General features: G+C 39.2%; 2 protein-coding genes across 3 annotated transcripts; one reads left to right on the top strand and one right to left on the bottom strand.

Moving 5' to 3' along the window:
* Positions 1–33: 33 nt before the first annotated feature.
* Positions 34–16,087, top strand: myo1ca (myosin Ic, paralog a). Of its 2 annotated transcripts, none has more exons than XM_067491337.1 (33): positions 34–167; positions 5,020–5,248; positions 8,078–8,236; positions 8,336–8,451; positions 8,560–8,758; positions 8,962–9,042; positions 9,151–9,330; positions 9,431–9,529; positions 10,148–10,261; positions 10,357–10,428; positions 10,525–10,644; positions 10,756–10,838; positions 10,959–11,064; positions 11,181–11,261; positions 11,357–11,448; positions 11,569–11,663; positions 11,828–11,874; positions 12,016–12,096; positions 12,222–12,327; positions 12,583–12,700; positions 12,798–12,911; positions 13,084–13,160; positions 13,453–13,521; positions 13,621–13,705; positions 13,793–13,952; positions 14,067–14,150; positions 14,254–14,347; positions 14,459–14,514; positions 14,635–14,770; positions 15,163–15,233; positions 15,312–15,409; positions 15,504–15,603; positions 15,713–16,087. In XM_067491337.1, the coding sequence occupies exons 2-33, from the start codon at positions 5,231–5,233 to the stop codon at positions 15,737–15,739; spliced, it is 3,138 nt and encodes a 1,045-aa protein (XP_067347438.1). In that variant the 5' UTR covers positions 34–167; positions 5,020–5,230; the 3' UTR covers positions 15,740–16,087. The 2 variants fall into 2 exon arrangements, with proteins under 2 accessions (XP_067347438.1, XP_067347437.1); XM_067491336.1 differs by lacking the exon at positions 34–167 and adding an exon at positions 1,365–1,515.
* A 10-nt stretch (positions 16,088–16,097) lies between these two features.
* On the bottom strand, positions 16,098–18,446 carry LOC137107610 (uncharacterized). Its single transcript, XM_067491339.1, has 5 exons — positions 18,392–18,446; positions 17,477–17,629; positions 17,257–17,358; positions 16,775–16,957; positions 16,098–16,671 (listed from the first exon to the last, which is right to left on the bottom strand). The coding sequence occupies exons 2-5, from the start codon at positions 17,627–17,629 to the stop codon at positions 16,483–16,485; spliced, it is 627 nt and encodes a 208-aa protein (XP_067347440.1). The 5' UTR covers positions 18,392–18,446; the 3' UTR covers positions 16,098–16,482.
* Between the last annotated feature and the right edge of the window lie 378 nt (positions 18,447–18,824).

Raw genomic sequence — 18,824 nt, 5'->3', positions numbered from 1 at the left:
CAGACTGCGTGTGTGAAAGTGGTGTTCTGTCTGCTTTCCGATAATGGCGGCGGCTCTCCTCCCCGAACCTAGTCCCTCTCTTCTTTTCTTTGGGAAAAGGGAGCTGTGGAGACAGAAGAAGCGGAGAGAGGGACTCACCCAGCGGCGCCCTCACACAACTGCAGCAGGTCGGTTCCCTAACTCGCCAGTGTTAACATTACTGCTGCTGCATGTGTAGCGCTCGTTACTACTGAAGTAACGCCGTTTTGTCTGCTTTCGGCACGTTTGTCAAAAGTATTAACGCTGGCGAAGTTATTGGTCCACATTCGCCTGAAATAAGTTAGTATCTGTTCCACTACACTGGATACATGTGGCTGTATCTTCTCCTGGGGCCTTTTATGTCTCTGTGTGTTTTTGCAAATGGAATCAACAGCGTTACATCAATCGATTCCTGTGACCTTTTTGGTCCAGTTATGCAGAAAACTCATTGTTAGCTCATGTTCACTAGATTTTAAATGTTCGCCGAGAAGGACTAGCTGCACGAAGGCCCACGGTTTAAATCCGGTTTAGCTAACCAACTTGTAAGCTAAGTTACGTTAACTAAAAAACTAAGTAAACATTAGTGTTGTTTTATGTGATCACTGCACCGTAAAACACAATAAACTGACTTAAGTTTCTGTTGGAGGTATAAGGATGACACTTACATACAAGCTGGGGTTAGCAAAAAGTGATACTCTAGAATTTATTTTATTTTAATTCTAGCTGGCTTCTTGATTAACTCACGCTAATGGTTGCTAAGGCAGTGACTACAGGTACGTTCACGGGACAAATGCATGTTTTTGGTTTTATTTATTTATTTATTTTAAATGACAATACCTGAACGCAGTAACTATTAACGCGCCGTACTTTAGCCTTACTTCTAAGTTACTAAGCATCAACTTTAGTAGACAACGTTAGCTGTTAGTTTAAGACCCCAACACTATATTTACTTTAAGTGTGATAGTCCTGAGTAATTATATGGTACATGACGAGCATAATCGGCGTAGGCCACACGTAAATTAATATAAAGTAAACCGATAACAGCTAGAGGGAAATGGGACTGCAGTATATACCAGAACATTGAGAAAATGGAAACAAAATATGTTTCCAAAAGCAGCTGGACAGCGTTTTAAGACTACTTATGACCCGTCCAGTGTGTTCACAATACGGTGCTCTACCATTCACCTAATCTACCTTAACAGATGCTGGCATCAGTCATCAGCATCATATCTGATTACTTTTGGCAGACAGTTAACTTTAGCGTTGCTGCCTCCTAGTGGAATTCGAGACTAAAAATCTCCCTAAAAATGTATCATATTTGCGTTTGAGGCTTAATGAGGTTCTTGTCTTTGCACTCATTTTTTTCTTGTCGTTTCTCCGCTGTCTGGGTTTACGGCTTCCAACTAAGACTAATTTTAGTCTAGGCTGATAGAAAAAGAGCCTGAACGTGGATAGTAGACCTACTATACCTGGATCTTCAACTGGAACACAACTTGAGTGAGGCTGTTCATGATATTTGATTAAGAGATGGTAGTTTGTTTATTTTTATGTACTGCACAGTATGCATGTATTTCATTTTTATATAAGAGAGGAATGCATGTTCTTTACATGATTGAGTTGTTTTACAGTTAAATGAATCAGTTTTGTTCTACAGTAGTGAAATTAGTATCCTTTCGGTAAACTGTAAAACTTATGAGGAAAATCCCGCATGCAGGCATTTTAGTTTTGATGTTTTTTATTATCTTGTCATAAACTTAAAGACTGGATATGTTCACCTTTTGGAGCAAGTAAAGCAGTCATATAATTTATTATGATTCATAGTTTAAGAACCTAAAGCTAATGTTTATCCTTACTTTTCACAAAAATAGAGGCTGCTGTAGGAGCCATTTTGGTGCAATTGGTATTGTTACCACTAGGCGGAGCCCTCACTCTTTCTATCAAAATATCAACATGAGTTGATTTAGTTTCAAGCTCATGACTGTTGGCCTATTCATGCAGGGGAATTTTTATTGCCCTTTTCTTCATCTCGGTGTTGGCTGAAAACGGATTTAAGTTTAACTCTATGTTCCTAATATTATAAATATTATATTATAAATATAATATAAATATTTCATCCTTTTGTTTTAAATCATATGCCAATACAGTGCTAAAAACGTGTTCCCACTGCTTGTTGACTCACCTCCATCATTAAAGGGCAGTGTGGTGTAACGGGGATCTGGGGGAATAGATGCAGAAGAGCTGAGAATGGCGCGAAGGGGACAGCAGATGGAAGCTGAGGGAGGTCAACACAGATAGACAATAGGGAAACTAAGGTAGCACACAGTTCAAATATACACTGATCAGGCATAACATTTTGACCACCTGTGCAATTTAATGCAATCCAATACAGTGGCTCTGCAATGAATTCTACTTTTACAAGGTTAGAATTTCTCAGTTTTTAGGTTGAAACTGTCAGAAAGGTGATAATTCTACTATGTTCCTATTATTGAGGTCAAAGTGGGTAGAAGAGTTGTACTGGAGTGTGTTGCTCCAGAAGAGGTTGTCTTGGCCCCCTCGTTCATTTTAAATAGGGTGACCAAAACATTCAAACGACCTCTTTTAAACTTGTAAAAGTAGAATTCATGGCAGAGCCACTACATTGAATTGCACAGGTGGTCATAATGCTATGCCGGATCGGTGTATATACACAAGTGGGTGTAGAAATTTCCACACCCTTTTATTTTTGACAGATTTCTTTTTATTAACAAAGCATTTAATTCACATTCAGCTTGTACAAAGCTTCTTTCATCATAAAAGATATTTAATATGTCATGTAAATAATTTTTACAAAAGGTTATAAAAATTACCTGTTGCTGTGTGTGTATGTGTTGCCCCACCCAAAGAAGTCATTACTCATCTGTGATTCATTATTACATTACATTACAAAATATTAGCAATTTAAATACAAAATACAGGAAAGCCATTAATATATCTTAGTCTCAAATGCTGTACAGTCATTGTCAGAGTGGAAGGTTTTGGATTTCTTCCATATGTCAGATGTTAAGAATTAGTTGTCGAGGTTTTCATGTAATTATCTGAAATTGAAGTCAGGCAGAGTATTGTGTGCAAAAACAGAAGTCTTTAATAAACGGGAGAGCTATGCTTGATTTCCTGATGATACACCACTCCATTTGTCATGGTGAGTAAATGGGCATACGCTTTAGAGGACATTATTTTAAATCAATCGTTTCAATCTTAGCACAACACACTTGGTTTTTAAAAGAACAGTAGATAAATATAGGAGATTAAGAAAATGTAGACAGATATAATTTAAATTAGAATCTGTTGTAAACAAATGCTTATGGCGGAAGATCCTGAAGATCGGGAAGCTGCTAGGAAGGAAGTCCTTCTTACAGGAACCGCAAAACAAACATAGGAACACTGATTGAAAAAAAACTCAGCTGACATATCATGCAGCTTAGGTGGTGCAGTTGGACTTTACAGTAAAACAGATTTTGATTCACTTTAGTGTCCTTTTAGTTTTAGTGGCAGTAAGCTTTGTACTATATTCTGGGATGTGTAATGTGTGCCAAGCCAGATGTGTTAGAAGAGTACGCTCATGTCTTACATATGTGTGTGGTTGCATATGACATCGAGTGGATGAGTCAGAAATTCTGCCAGTAGTTTATCTGCTTTTTATTCTGTCTGCCTGACTTTTGATGGCTCGAAAAGAGTAAGAAAGTCTTTTAAACTAGCCAGAGATAATCTACTGTTAATTTCTGAAACCAAGGTCCTTGCCAATTTTTTTTTGCAGTTGCTCACAATTGAGCAACTGATTGTAAAACATGGACACAAGGTCAGTTAACCTCATATCTAGAGTATTTCCTCACTGCACTGTTTGGTCCTGTTAGGTGAACACAACAATACCTACCATTCATCTATAGTCAATCCGTAGGTGCCAACACAATGATCAAATATCATCTCATTATGAGTTTCTTTTGATTTTTTTTTTTTTGCATCCTCTACAAAATTTATCCTACAGTGAGTGATTGTTTAAGAGGAAAAGCAGTGACATCACAAGTTTTAGAAAGAAAAGTTGTCAGGGAGCAGAAGCTGAATTGAGGAAAAAGAAGTCTTCAGATTCCTCAGTGTTAAATATTTGATTATGCTGGCAAAGGAAGGAGAGTGAGGTATGGAGACAAAGTGGAAGAAAATAGAGTGAAAGGAAAGATAAAGGGAGGTAATCCAAAGTGAGCGTGCTGTTCTTTGATAGAGATAGGGTGGCCTTTACTGCACTGTCCAAAAATGCCTAAAATGGTAAAAAAATTTAAGGAGAGAAATATAATTATCCACATAGACAATGCAATATTTATCTAACGGTAAAAATGAAAATATTTGCTGTGTTCTGAATATGGCCAAGAAAACCTGTTGGTGGAATATCACAAATTAATGTAATCTAGAAGATTAATAACATGCTCCCAGATATATGCACAATGGTATTTACGTGGTGGTGCAAGTCATTTTATCAACAGTGGAACACAGCCATAAAGAGACAGGCTTCCTTGCTGGTTAAACACTTCCATAACTCACATCCCATGTGAATCTGTCTCAGCTTGTGGGAGAAAAGGGAGGGAACAAACTAAACAGGGAGGGAAGGAAAGAAAGAATGTACTGAGATCTCATCATGTGTCTGTTTTTTCCCTTTTTATAGCTGCACAGTTATTGCATGTTTGCAGATCGGGGCTCTTAGCAAAATTTTCCAAACACTCAAAGCTCTCTGTTTCTCTGGCTGCTTTCTGTATTATTCAACAGCATACTTTCCCTTAACTTTTTTTCTGTCCAGTTGTGACGTGTGAGTGGAGTTCCTGCCCTTGTTTCATGCAGTATAGTTTAGAGGGAAGGAGAAGGGCTCATAGAGAGGCAGACATTAACTCTGACCTATCAAAAGGAGGATGAATTGAAGGTATAAACAAGAGAAGCTGTTGGCGTTTTGGCCTGAGTACATGTACTTCGTCCTCACAGGGGAGCCAGATGAAGTGGAGAAGAGACGGGAAAGACAACAAGGCCAAGAGAAAGTGAGAAAGTGACCGAGGTGGAGGAGAAAGAAGGAGATACCTAATTCTGGTGCTTGTGGGCAAAGGTGGATGAGATAAGCACTCCGACAGAGGAGGAGGAGCACTAGCCTCGGTGGGGAACTGCCAATTCAGCTTTCTTCCAGATAAAAAAGTACAGGATGAGGTACCAAGGCAGGGTAAGATCATGACTGCCATGATGCTGTTTGTTGTGTTTTAATGTTTAGTGCTGCATGCTGATTGGATTAAATATGTGTGTGTGTGAGTGTATGTCTGTGCATTATCTGATCCACTAGGTTACTGCCTCACTAATGGAGGGAGAAGCAAAACAGAACAATGACTCACTTAAATGCGCATGAGTCAGTGTGTGTTTTGGTTTTTGTATAAGCTTTAACCCAAGCAGCCAAAGAGGGTAAACTTGGTATTTTTCCACCATGTCCATTACTTGCACGCCAGTGGTGCAATGGTGGGGCGCCTGCTGTGGTACCACAGCAGCTCAGCCTGGGACAGGGTGGTGGGATATGCCTTATAAGGAAGACAATCCAAATGGGGTCGGCCCAGTAGAGCTTAGTCATGAGGCCTAAAGCCAAGTCCCACTGTTAGGGTAGTGTCCTCTCTTGTTGTCACTGCAGCTGCACATTCAAACCTGTAGATTTTACTGAGGTTCACTGAGTTAAATCCTACAATAAGCACTCAACCCCTGCTGACAGGTGTTAAACCAGACTCTCATTGTTAAAACAAGCTAGCTGCAGGTCAGTTCAAACAAAGCTGCAATGATTATACTATATTGTGGCCAACGCCCTCCCATCTTCAAAAAAGCATTTTTGTACCCTGTAAGATTTCCTCCTTTCCGTATTATGGCAGTAATAATCCCAAGACAAAAGTTAAACACTATTGAGACATCTCTGAAAACAAGAATTAGTTGGACTATAAATTGCATTTTTGCCTTGTGGGTATCACGAATGGAAGTCCAGTTCTTTTGTAACCCAGGCATGCCAAATTCATCATTCTTACCATGTTTGGAGCATGAAACATTGCTGAAAAAGAGGACAGAAACATTTAGTGACATCCACTGAACACCTGCCACATGTATGACCCTAATATTTATTCCTTAAGAATGTGTGACTCTGACCTGAAATCTTTAGGAAACCCACCTGCAGGAGTTGAAGGAACAATACTCTAAGGTGAAGCAGAAAGGAGGTGCTGCAGAGGACGTGCACAGAGACTTTGCTCCTTTGCTCTTGATTCTTGGCTATCTTCCACTCTTGTCCTCTTGTTTTTTTTTTTAAGGATTTTCCTGCATCTAATGTTCGGATTTAGTGACCTTCTACAGGCTTTAACCAGCCAAATGAGACCCTTGAGACCCATTTGGCATGCAAGAAAAGCAGACGTCCTGTGGAAGTCTACTCCCTTTGTTCCACTTTTTTTTTCTTTTATAAATATTTAAAGAAAAACAGCAGGCTTCTCTCATAAACGTATTGTTGTTACTAAAGGTCCAGTGCCGCTGATTGAGCTGGCGTGTAGTTTATTAATTACACACCATCCTATCAAGTCTGTCTGGATATTTGTAACTATTGAGAATTCGCTTTTTTATCTCTTTGTCTTTTGTGTATGTGCATTGTGTACGTAAGATCAAACTTTAGGGCTTATCTACTGCACCGGAGTTGATATGTACACACATCTTCCTAGTCACATTGGTCAAAACCCATCTAGTGATATTGAATTGTGTGTAGTGTACATACATCATAATACACTATCTCCCTCGCATACAACAGAGGAATCTATCCTGACTGTTTGTCATTGGGATTCTTTAAATGTCTTCGTTGTTTAATCTTGGCAAAGCTTAGTGGAACTGTTCTTACTTTCTGTGTTTACAGAGTGTTGTTTTGGTGATGTGCGGAGCAAGTCTTGAGACATTCACTCTAACAATTTGAAGATATTTTTGAAATCAACAGTCTGTTTTCATAAATAGATTTGGTCTGGTAATATGTTATGTGGCAATATTTGCAATATTGAGCACCAGATGTTTTTTCCCGTAACTAAGTGTATATAAAGTGCATCAGAAGAGTTAGGAATAGACCGTGTGCGCCCCCTGCTTGTCATCAGTGCGTAACTACATCAGTTGGAAGGTTATCGATAAGAACATATACTCCCTGGCCACTTTATTAGGTACTGTATAATCTGATCCAATCCAAAACAGCAGCTTTGCCATGAATTCTACTTTTACAATGTTATAATTTCTCAGTTTTTAAGTTGAAACTGTTATAAAGGTGAAAATTGTACTCACCTTTAATTATTGAGATCATAGTGGATAGATGAGTTATACTGGAGAACATTATATTAAGTGATAAATGGTAAATTGCCAGCACTTATATAGTGCTTTTCCACTCAAAGCGCTTTTTTTAGTGCTTCTCATTCACCCATTTGCACTCAGAATCACACACACACAGTCACACACCGTTGGGCTCACGCTCACCGTGAGCAATTAAGTTTACAATGTTAAGGTTCATTGTCTTGCTCAAGGACACTTCAACGTGTGCCGGGAGGAGCTGGGGATCAAACCGGCGACTGGGGAATTGATGGACAACTGCTCTTACACCTTTACAACTACCTATTCTTATAATGCATTCCAGTACGCACATGGTAGAATTATTATTCTGATTTTTTTTTCTGACTGTTTCAACCAAAAAAATTAGAAATTATAACCTTGTAAAAGTAGAATTCATATCAGAGCCACTGTATTGGATTGCAATAAATTGCACAGTTAGTCATAATGTTATGCCTGATCAGTGTAAACGTCCTCTTCATTTTTAAAATGGGAAGTGATTCGAAGGGACCCGGGGAATAACTGAAATTCATTCATTCACTCTAATAATTTTCCACTTTATCCCATACAGACTGTTAAAGATCAGGATATATACATTTAAAAGCCTCTGTGCAGAACTGCTGTTCATCTCTGGTGAACTTTGATGAGACCTACCTCCCTCTCTGTCTCCCTCTTTTTGTAGGAGGTGGATGTGGAAGGGAGAGTGCGTCTAGTGATGGAGAGTGCCCTGACTGCCCGAGACAGGGTTGGGGTGCAGGACTTTGTCTTGCTGGAAAATTACAACAGTGAGGCGGCCTTCATAGAGAATCTACGGAGACGCTTTAAAGAAAATCTAATCTATGTAATGAAGCTAAATTTCCTCATATGTTCCGAAGCATTTCAGTCATTGTGGTGTTACATACTTGAATGTGCTCTCTATTCTTCTTGACTTTTGGACCAGACCTATATTGGCTCAGTGTTGGTGTCAGTAAACCCTTACAAAGAGCTAGAGATTTACTCAAAGCAACAAATGGAACGTTACAGAGGGGTCAGCTTCTATGAAATATCGCCTCACATGTGAGTCCCACAAGTGTATTGTATTGTGTGCACAACTGTATTCCATTGCAAAAGTTTAACTGTGTTGGTCTGTAGCTGATGATGCTTTGATGATGCCGTTTCCCTTAGCTACGCATTGTCAGACAACACTTACAGGGCCATGCGAACTGCGAGGAAGGATCAATGTATTCTCATATCAGGTGAGAGTGGAACAGGTAAAACAGAGGCCTCCAAGAAGATCCTCCTTTACTACGCTGTCACCTGCCCCACTAATGAGCACATGGCTGCCCTTGGTGACCGCCTACTGCAGTCTAACCCCGTTCTGGAGGTATTTGATATTTCAATCCGAAAAGCCAGTATCGAAATTAAAAGCACTGTAAATTCAGACTTTTCTCTTTGTCCTTTCACAGTGAAGTTTGCTATAATCTGATGCACCCCTCAGCTTTCTCTTTATACTTTGATTTTGTTAATGTGTCGTCACACTTCTATCACTTTGTCCCTCTAAAGTCCTTCCTTTCTTGCTTTGTGCAGGCATTTGGCAATGCTAAAACACTGAGAAATGATAACTCCAGCCGCTTTGGGAAGTACATGGATATCCAGTTTGATTTTAGGGTAAACTCTTCGTTTTTTGCTTTCTCCTTCTCATGCGCTTACTTTAAAAAATGCCAAACCTACTCTGCACCATTGTGATCTGCTTCCATCTTTGTCACCTGCACCCAGGGGACACCAGTGGGCGGACACATCCTGAACTATCTCCTGGAGAAATCGCGTGTGGTACACCAGAATCATGGTGAGAGGAACTTCCACATCTTCTATCAGCTTCTGGATGGGGGTGATGATGACTTGCTCAGCAATCTGGACCTGGAAAGAAATGCCCATTACTATCATTATCTGGTCAAGGTGCGTGTGGTACAGAAGTCTGATCTTTTAATTTTAATTTCAAACTGATGTCTATGCAATTTTATTACAGTTGTGTACTAATTGTAAATGTTCCTTTTAGGGTAATTCTCCCAGAGTCAGCTCCATTAGTGACAAGAATAATTGGAAAGTTGTAATGAAGGCCCTGCTGGTTATTGGCTTCAATGAGGACGAAGTGCAGGTGAGTTTTGGATGAATGTTGCCCACTTTTTAAAGTGGTTTCTACTTTCTCAAACATTTGCAAGAAGGTTTTGTGCCCCAGCCCCCGGGTTTTCTTTGTGGAGTTTGCATGTTCTCCCTGTGCTTGCCTGGGTTTCCTTCAGGTACTTTGGTTTCCTCCTACAGACCAAAAACATGCATGTAAGGTAATTGGTGAATCTAAAATTTCCCGTAGGTGTGAATGTGAGTGCGAATTGTTGTCTGTCTGTGTATGTCTCTCTGTGGCCCTGTGATAGACTGGTGACCTGTCCAGGGTGTACCCCGCCTCTCACCCGATGACAGCTGGGATAGGCTCCAGCCCCCCACCCCCACCCCCACCCCCACCCCAACAATCCAAATAGGATAAACAGCGACAAATAATGGATGGATGGATAGAAACAATTGCAAAGTCTTCTTTGCTTACATCAACTTGCTGCCTCAAGCATTTTGTGATAACCTTTTAAATATGAACTGTTTAAAAATTTGTATTTTCGCTTGTATTTCTGAATGTATATTAATGATAATATTGTCAAGTGTGTCTTACATTAACTGCTCATATATCTATTTGGTTTAAAAAAGTTTTTCCTGTGTCTGACCTCAGAAACTGCTGAAGATCATTGCTAGTGTTCTCCATCTGGGAAACATTCAGTTTGGGGAAGGGGAAGAAGGAGAAACTTATATCACCACTGAGACCCCGATAGCAAATCTCGCAAAGGTCAGAACAAACCCAATAGTTTTACTGAATGTTCAAATATGCACAAACAGCTACAAAAAGGCATTGCTAAGAAAAGATGTGTTGTTGTTTTGCAGCTGCTGGGTGTTGATGGCTCAGCCCTTAGAGAGGCGCTCACTCATAAGAAACTCACTGCCAAAGGAGAGGAGGTGAGAGCCTTTTTGTTCTTTTTTAAATGTTTGCCGGTATTTGTGATTGTGATTTTTTATTTTTTTTTAATTCTGTATTTTTATTTGTCATTGCAGATGATCAGCCCACTAAATTTCGAGCAGGCAATGTCTGCCCGTGATGCCTTAGCCAAAGCTGTGTATAGTCGGACCTTCACTTTCTTGGTGGAGAAGATCAACAAGTCCCTGGTTCTGAAGGTGAAGTAATAGCTCTGATAACCGCTCAAGACAGGGGTGGAAATTAATATTGTGTGGCTGTTGCTGTGTTTTACTCTTTAACTCCATGACATGACTTGATTTGTTATGCAGGATGAAATCTACCACAATAGTAAGGACTCCTCAGTTATAGGGCTTCTAGATATCTATGGCTTTGAGGTTCTACAGCACAATAGGTATGAATTAATCAGTATTCATCTGGCTCCTAGTGTCAAATTGTTTGTCATTAGTTTTACTCTAATGTGCATAGCCTTTGAATGGATTTGTCCTCATTTACCTGATAATTCTGTCTACAGTTTTGAGCAGTTCTGCATCAACTACTGCAATGAGAAGCTCCAGCAGCTTTTCATCGAGCTCACCCTCAGATCTGAGCAGGAAGAGTATGAGACAGAGGGAATTGCTGTGAGTTCATTAGTTGGTTGGTAGTAAAAACAAAGATGCTTGATGTATTTATTGATATTTATATTTCTCTGCTGATACAAGACTGTTTTCCTTCAAATGTTTCTGTCTGATTTTAGTGGGAGACAGTGCAGTACTTTGACAATAAGATCATTTGCGACCTGATAGAGGAGAAGCACAAAGGCATCATCTCCATTCTGGTGTGCAAAACAACTCTTACTGTATGCTTGTCTTTTGCATTTGATCCTGTCTATCTCTCTATCATGGTAGGTAAATGATTGTGACTCTCTTTCAGGATGAAGAGTGTCTGAGACCAGGAGAGACTTGCGATGTGTCCTTTTTAGAAAAGTTGGAGGACACACTGGGTAGTCATCCCCATTTTGTTACGTAAGTATCATCCTTCATTAAATGTTGAGATACAGTGCAAAAACTCTTCTGACTACAGCTCCTTTATATCTGCAGACCAATGTATGTTTCTAAATCTCCATGTGTGTGCATGTCTTTCAGCCACAAGCTGGCAAATGGAAAAACTCGCAGGGTAATGAGTAGGGAGGAGTTCAGGCTGGTGCATTATGCTGGAGAGGTCAACTACAATGTCAATGGTACACTTAGCTGTAATTCATTGCTAGATCAACCAGTAGGCAAATTTTTTATTATATTTTTTTTACAGATTACTCTTGTAATGAGCAACACATATTACAGAGCATTGCCCCACAACAAACCATTCCATAATGACAAACTGCAGAGTTTTGTTTTTCTCATTCAGGTTTCCTCGACAAAAACAATGACTCACTGAACAGGAACCTGAAAGAGGTGAGAAAAATAAAAATCAATAAGGTAGATCCTCACCAAAACTTTCAGAAACCCCTGTCCCCCTTAATATTGCCAATGGGAGTAGTGAAGAGGAGAGCATGCTAGGTTTTGATGTGGTTATGTGGTTTGTTCTACGTTCAGGTCATGTGCCAGTCAGAGAACCAGATCCTAAATCAGTGCTTCCGCAGAGAGGAAGTGATAGACCAGAGACGCTCTGAGATGGTAAGAATTATCTCACTTTCTCTATCTCTCTATGTCTCTGTATCACTCTATTTTTCAAAGACTGACACATAAGCACAACATTTCTGATTTTTCCTTAGTTTCATGGTTTCTAATTTCTCTTTTAGGCTGCTACTCAGTTTAAAAACAGCCTGATGAAACTAATGGAGATCCTCATGTCTAAAGAGCCATCTTATGTGCGTTGTATCAAACCTAATGATGCCAAGCAGCCAGGTAAACTTTCACGTAGCTAATATGCATATTAAAGTTTGGCATACTTGGGCAGAGTTTGGCACACTATTTATTAAACAGAGAGTAGAATTATCACAGTCCAAATTAAAAACTGAGAAATTATAACATTATAAAAGTAAAATTCATGGCAGAGGTGCTGTGATGGATTGCATTAGATTGTACAGGTGTACCTAATAAAGTGCCAGTGAGTGTATTATATTATTATATATTTTATAGAGCCATCATCTCTCCCTGCAGGAAAGTTTGATGAAGTTCTGGTCAGACACCAGGTGAAGTACTTGGGTCTGATGGAAAGCCTGAGGGTCAGGAGAGCTGGCTTTGCCTATCGACGTTGCTTTGAAGCCTTTCTCCAAAGGTGACTGACCTCTTTGAATGACTTACAACCCGTGGGACTGTTAATTGTGTATAATTTGTGTTCAGCTGTCTGTTATAATCATTTTAAAAACCCCTAGGTATAAACCCCTGTGCCCTGACACGTGGCCTAACTGGCATGGTAGACTTGTAGATGGTGTGTCCACGCTGGTCAACCACCTGGGCTACAAGCCAGAAGAGTACAAACTGGGCAGGTAATGCCTTGTTGAAAAGAAAGGACCAAGTAACAACATTTCGCCAACACTGTTACAATTTGATCATGACTCCACGTGCTAATTGAAGCATTGCATATATCCAAGCTATTAGTTCTCATCAAATTCAGTATCATCTTTGTGGTGATTACACTGTGTTGTCTACTTTCTGCAGATCAAAAATCTTCATTCGTTTCCCAAAAACCCTCTTCAACACTGAAGATGCACTTGAAGCAAAAAAGCCAGAGATAGGTGAGGAAGAGTGGTTAGAAATATAAACACTGTGGTGACACAATAGATGAATACATGACGATCAACTATTACCTTTACAAAGTACAAAAATAAAGTGTGAATATTGTGACATGTTCATATTATTGTGCCAAATAATGTCCTCACACAATAAACTGGTTTCAAAGAAACCCTTTCAACAAGGTCTTTTAACACACAATACATTTAACCAGTGGATTATATTCTACATTTAACTACGAATGAGTTCCACAGCAAAACCTACGTGTAAATCAGCATTTAATCTCTTGTGTTCCAGCTTTGGCCCTGCAGACATCATGGAGAGGCTACAGGGAGAGATCCAAGTACCAACGTATCAGACATGCAGGTCAGAGCATGTCCCACTGGTTAGCTACCACTAACATAGAACTACTCAGGCTCACTTTTGTATGTTTTATGTTTCTGATGTTAATATGTTTATGTATAGTGATAGTGATCCAATCTGGTTGGCGAGGGATGAAAGCACGCAGGAGGGCTAGGAGACGTCGACAGGCTGCCGAGTTAATACGCAGGTGCTTGAATGATACTTTGTTTCTGTTTATTTCTGACTGTATTTTTAAGACAGACGTTTGCATGTCTAGTAAATTTGCTACTTTCAGATTCATAAAAGGCTTCATCTACCGTCATGAGGAATACTGCCCTGAAAATGAGTATTTCCTTGATCATGTACGCTACTCCTTCCTCAAGAATCTACGTAAAAACCTGCCCAAGAATGTTTTGGACAAAAACTGGCCAACACCTCCTCCCTCCCTTGTTGAAGTACGCACAGAGGCTCAGTCTTCTGACAGACCTCATTACACGCATTTGAAAAAACACAAATATTTGAGTAATACCCTGTAGTTATTAATTTAATTTCTACATTGTGTCCTACAGGCCTCAGAGCACCTGCGGAGGCTGCACATGAGAAACATGGTCATGAAGTACTGCAAGAGGGTCCAGCCTGAATGGAAGAAGCAGGTACACTGCCTACGGAAGACATGGCCTTACCTCTTATTTTAAAATTTAAAAATCTGCAAATTCTCCACATTTGTAAACTTGCTTAATGTTTTTTTATAACTAGATGATGCAGAAGGTTGTAGCCAGTGAGATCTTTAAGGATCAGAAAGACAGCTACCCTCAGAGTGTTGGCACACTGTTTTTAGACTCAAGACTTGGTACATGTTCATACATGCATTTACTACATTTATACATGCTCAACAACTTATAGTTTAGATTACAAAATAATGTACAACATTAACCAAGGTTTTCTCCACTCCTTTGCATAGAATGTGAGCAAATCAATCTTAAAGTCACCCAGATCCTTGGCAACGACAAAGTGCAGGTGGGACTAAACTTTTATTTATATATATATATATATATATATATATATATATAATGAGGAAGATGATGATGTTGATGTTGAGTGCTGCCTCTTAGTGATGTGCCTCCTTGTCCTTCTCAGTATGGTGTTTCAGTCATAAAGTATGACAGGAGGGGTTACAAGCCTCGTCCTCGCCAGTTTCTCCTCACTAACACCTTTGCTGTGTTGGTGGACAGGACCAAGATCAAGCAGAGGATTGACTATACAGCTCTGAGAGGTGAAAACAAGCCCTGTGGCTTATGTTAAAATATTTGGTAGTGTCTATAAATCCATTTGTCACATTCATATTTCTTTTCTTGAGAATTTGCTGTTTTACAGTCTTTAGAATTTTATTTTATTTTCAGTGACTTTCAAGAGTCATAATATCTCAATTTCTGTGGTCACAAAGTGGTGATTGTGTACAAAGCTGCCAAATATCATTTGTAATTAATCCAAATCTATATATAGGCACATATCTTTTCGATATTGATTTCTCTATTTTTTTTAAATTGGTGTTACAAATATTGAACCAGGAATTAGTACTCGTTACCGTCTAAAATTTTACTGCTGAATTTATTGAGATTGTGCTCCTCAGTTCATTGTGTGCAAGCCTGTTTTCTCCTTAAACAGCTATCTCTGTGAGCTCTCTCAGCGATGGGATGTTTGTTGTCCACATGCCCAGTGAGGACAATAAACAGAAGGTACAGCAGGACACAGAAGTCACAACTGTTGAATATAAAACCAGGAAGCCGCTCTAAATCCAGCTGTGTCTCCCTCAGGGTGATGTTGTCCTGCACTGCAATCATGTGATTGAGCTGGTGACAAAACTAGCTATGATGGCCAACAAGACCAACTACGTCAACATCAGCCCGGGCAGGTGAGTCCTATGCCAGCACAAGTCCAGTTGTAACCAGTCCAATGATTCTCATGTATTCCTACCTTTTATTTGTTACTTCCTGTGTGACATGCAGCATTAAGTTTGCCGTGGCACGAGACAAGGAAGGAATCATTGATTTTGTCAGGGGCTTAGAGCTGAAGATAGCCAAGGGCAAACGAGGACATCTGCTAGTGGTGAGTCAGCAGCTGGTCAGATGTCATGTGGAGAGCCTGCAGGGAGATTTTTTTTTTCTGAAAAACATTTCAGCTAGCTGACTGTGTTCAATCTAATTTCACTCTGCAGACTGCCCCACGGATCAACATCACATGAAGAAACAGCTAACACCAACCATGCTAACGGTAATCCTTTTATCAAACTGGAGGATTGGATTCCCACCTATTATTGTTGGTTTGCTGTAAACAGAATCATAGCACAAGCATAGACAAAATACTCAACAGAAGGAAGATCCCGTATTGATTCATGTTATTACAAGAATGTTTTCAATATTGCATTTAAAAAAAAAAGAAAATCAAAAAGTTGTCATAGTTTCAAATGCTTTGTTTCTTTATTGTCACACATACACAAATATATTTATCTATCAAATATAAAGTAAAATGACTTGTGTAAACTATGTATCTCTACATTATAAGAAAAATAAAACAATCTGCTTTAAATAAATAGCGTGTTAATAAATATGTCAATAAATAGTAAATAAATCTTTGGAAAGTCCAGTAGATCAAGGGTTACAGTGAAAAACAGGATGTAGGGAAGTGCTCTGTCTGCCCTGTGAGCTTGTAGCTGCTGCAAGTTACAGTTAAAGCTAAGACAGAAACTGTGGGAAATACCCAAGAAAACCCTTAAATATACAGTAATACATGTAAAAAAAGAACAGGAAATACTTAAATTAACTCCATGTAAAATTGTTCACAATACCATCATATCACTTATAATTACTGTTATTCAAATTTCACGGTATGTGCTAGTTGTCAATGAAGCTTTTACTTCCTACTACGACTTTTGTCTTTGCGTGCATGTGGGTGGTTGGGGTTACAACATTGTTATTAAATTCTGAGTCATAAGTGTGTTTTTGAAGCAAGCAGGAGGAAGTCTCTTGCCAGCTTGGTTAGGTAAAGGTCTAGGTCCCTCAGAATGACATAGCACTCAACACGTCTGTCCCAAACTATTTTGGAGCTGGCATCCAGGTTGAAGGACTGTATTGTAGGCAATGTGGGCTTAACCCAAGAGCTGTTGATGTTACTCATCTGGGGATCAAAGAAAAACAAACTTTATCAGCCTTGGCATGATTTTCTTCAAAATCTTTTTGTGGGCTAATAAGGGGACAAAGTAGGTGGAGACTGTGGATACCTGACTGCTGACTTGGTTTATCAGGTCCCTCAGGTCGTGCTGAATATGCTTAAAGCTCTTAAGTAAAGTAGATTGGACTGCTGGCCTCCTTCTCTCCTCTTTCTCCATTTGTTTCCTCTGCCACTCCAGCTTATTCCAGTAGACCTGCATGTCCCGAAAAGCAGTATGTAGGCGCTCCCAGTCCTAAACATACGGCAAATGACAACCACATAATTGAATAATCAAATGTTGCACCAACCCCTTTTTCCAACTGTGATATTTTAAAAGGGGAACTCCACTGTAAAGTTTACAAGTTTTTCATTCTGCAAAAGTAGACTTTCTGTCTTATGTCATCAAGTTTCGTTTTGTTCTCCCCCCTAATTGGAAAAAAGTTGTCAAAACATTGGAAGAAAATTTCACAATACTTTGAGTCTGTGTGTTTGGTATAATAATATCCAGAAAATGAATTGACACATTTGTAAAACATACAGGCAGATACTAACCGTCAGGTTTAGCCAGCTGTAGAAATCTGTAGAAAGTAATGGCAGGCCCTTTAGCTGTCGGCCTCTGTCCTCAAAATGCTTATTTTCCAAATACTGCTCCTTCTATTAACAAAACAATGATGAAAAAGGTAGAATTAGGGAAGGGTAGAGGTGGACGTGTAAAAAGCTAGATAGGAATTTCACGGCAAAATAGGAAAACGGAGCTTTTTTGTGCACTCACATATTTCTTCAGCAGCAGCTGGACGCGGGTTCGGGTGAATCGTGTCAAAAGAAATGAGTTGTTATATTCCTTCCTCTGAAGGACTGGTGCAAGAGACTCCACATAGTTCAGCAAAAAGCAAAGCAGGATGATAGTTTGCCACCAAACAGTCATCTGAAACACACACATAGACACTTACAATTAAATGCTGCTTTGATCAGCTGTTTCTGGCTAAGATTACACAACAGGAAGGGGTTACAGAAGGAAAAATATTGCTTACATGATCACTTGCAACATACACTAGTGTTATTTTTACATAGAAATACTCTTTCTATTTATGGGGAGTACTCCAATACAAAGAATCTGACAAAAAGTCCACTAATGTTTATGCCACAACCTTCAACCAGCCACCACAGCATTCTTAAGTAATTTAATAACAGTACATTTGGTCAGGTTTATCTTGATTACTTTAAATGATTTCAGTTTGGATAGAAACATTATTTCACTGTTTCACCCTTAAATGTATTTGCAAACTCCTGAGGCACTACAGTTTACTGTAGGTTGCCTACTGCTTCTGTCACAATTGGTCTGTAGAACAAATAGCAAATCCTCTTCATTTGGTCACTTTATTCCCATGCGTCATTTATTCTTCATGGGCATTGATTGCATGAAAGCTTAAAAGTTCTCCCCCAGTGATTGATAACAAAAGTGCACTCATTTCTAAATAAGTAGGTACACAAACATGACTGGAACTAAAATGATTATTAAATAACTTGACCTCATCAAGCATACAAGCAGCTGTAAGTGTGTCCTATTTATGCCATTAATAGCATGTCTGTCTCATTTTATACATGTTCACATAATAGTACAGTCAATTATGAATAGTTAACATAATGTGATAAGTCATTAAATTAACTGTTTTTAAGGTAGGCTTACCTTGGAGGAGCAGTTAATGTCAGTCTGCGCAAGATACCTTCATGCTCTGTTGACACTCATGGACTTATATATTGTGTTATGCTTTCGGTTTTTGACTGGAGTTTTTTTCTTTTTCCTCTCGCCCTTTCTTTCTTAGTCATTGTTTCAGCATCTTGCGGCTAACCATTTTCACTATGGCAAGTGAGGAAGTTACACTACCTTAAATAGAATTATGAATTGCTCTCTTTAGCAGACCCTAATTCAATTGAAACTCATTTATCCTCCCCTTTTAAGTGAAATACAAACCATAGATGTGTATTCAAGATGCCTCACTTCTTTTACTGTTGCTTTGCATGCTTATATTCAGTTTTAATCCTTAATTCCTTTGGATGGTGACACTCCAGTGGATTCCCACCAATGTACTAATATGTACTGCCCCTATTGAATAAAACAT

Source organism: Channa argus, chromosome 22 (genome assembly GCF_033026475.1).
Source record: "Channa argus isolate prfri chromosome 22, Channa argus male v1.0, whole genome shotgun sequence".
Lineage (NCBI taxonomy): Eukaryota > Metazoa > Chordata > Actinopteri > Anabantiformes > Channidae > Channa > Channa argus.
The sequence above is the reverse complement of the archived record's forward strand: the minus strand, read 5'-3'. Positions and strand labels throughout refer to the sequence as shown.

Bases quoted from the DNA above. Each gene is read 5' to 3' on its own strand.
- LOC137107610 (XM_067491339.1), bottom strand. From the start codon at position 17,629: ATGACTGTTTGGTGGCAAACTATCATCCTGCTTTGCTTTTTGCTGAAC. The intron at 16,958-17,256 runs GTTAGTATCTGC...CCGTATGTTTAG, and splicing joins ACAGCTGGCTAAACCTGACG to GACTGGGAGCGCCTACATAC. The intron at 16,672-16,774 runs GTATCCACAGTC...TTTGATCCCCAG, and splicing joins TAAACCAAGTCAGCAGTCAG to ATGAGTAACATCAACAGCTC.
- myo1ca (XM_067491337.1), top strand. The intron at 9,331-9,430 runs GTGCGTGTGGTA...TGTTCCTTTTAG, and splicing joins ACTATCATTATCTGGTCAAG to GGTAATTCTCCCAGAGTCAG. The intron at 12,701-12,797 runs GTGACTGACCTC...AAAAACCCCTAG, and splicing joins TTTGAAGCCTTTCTCCAAAG to GTATAAACCCCTGTGCCCTG.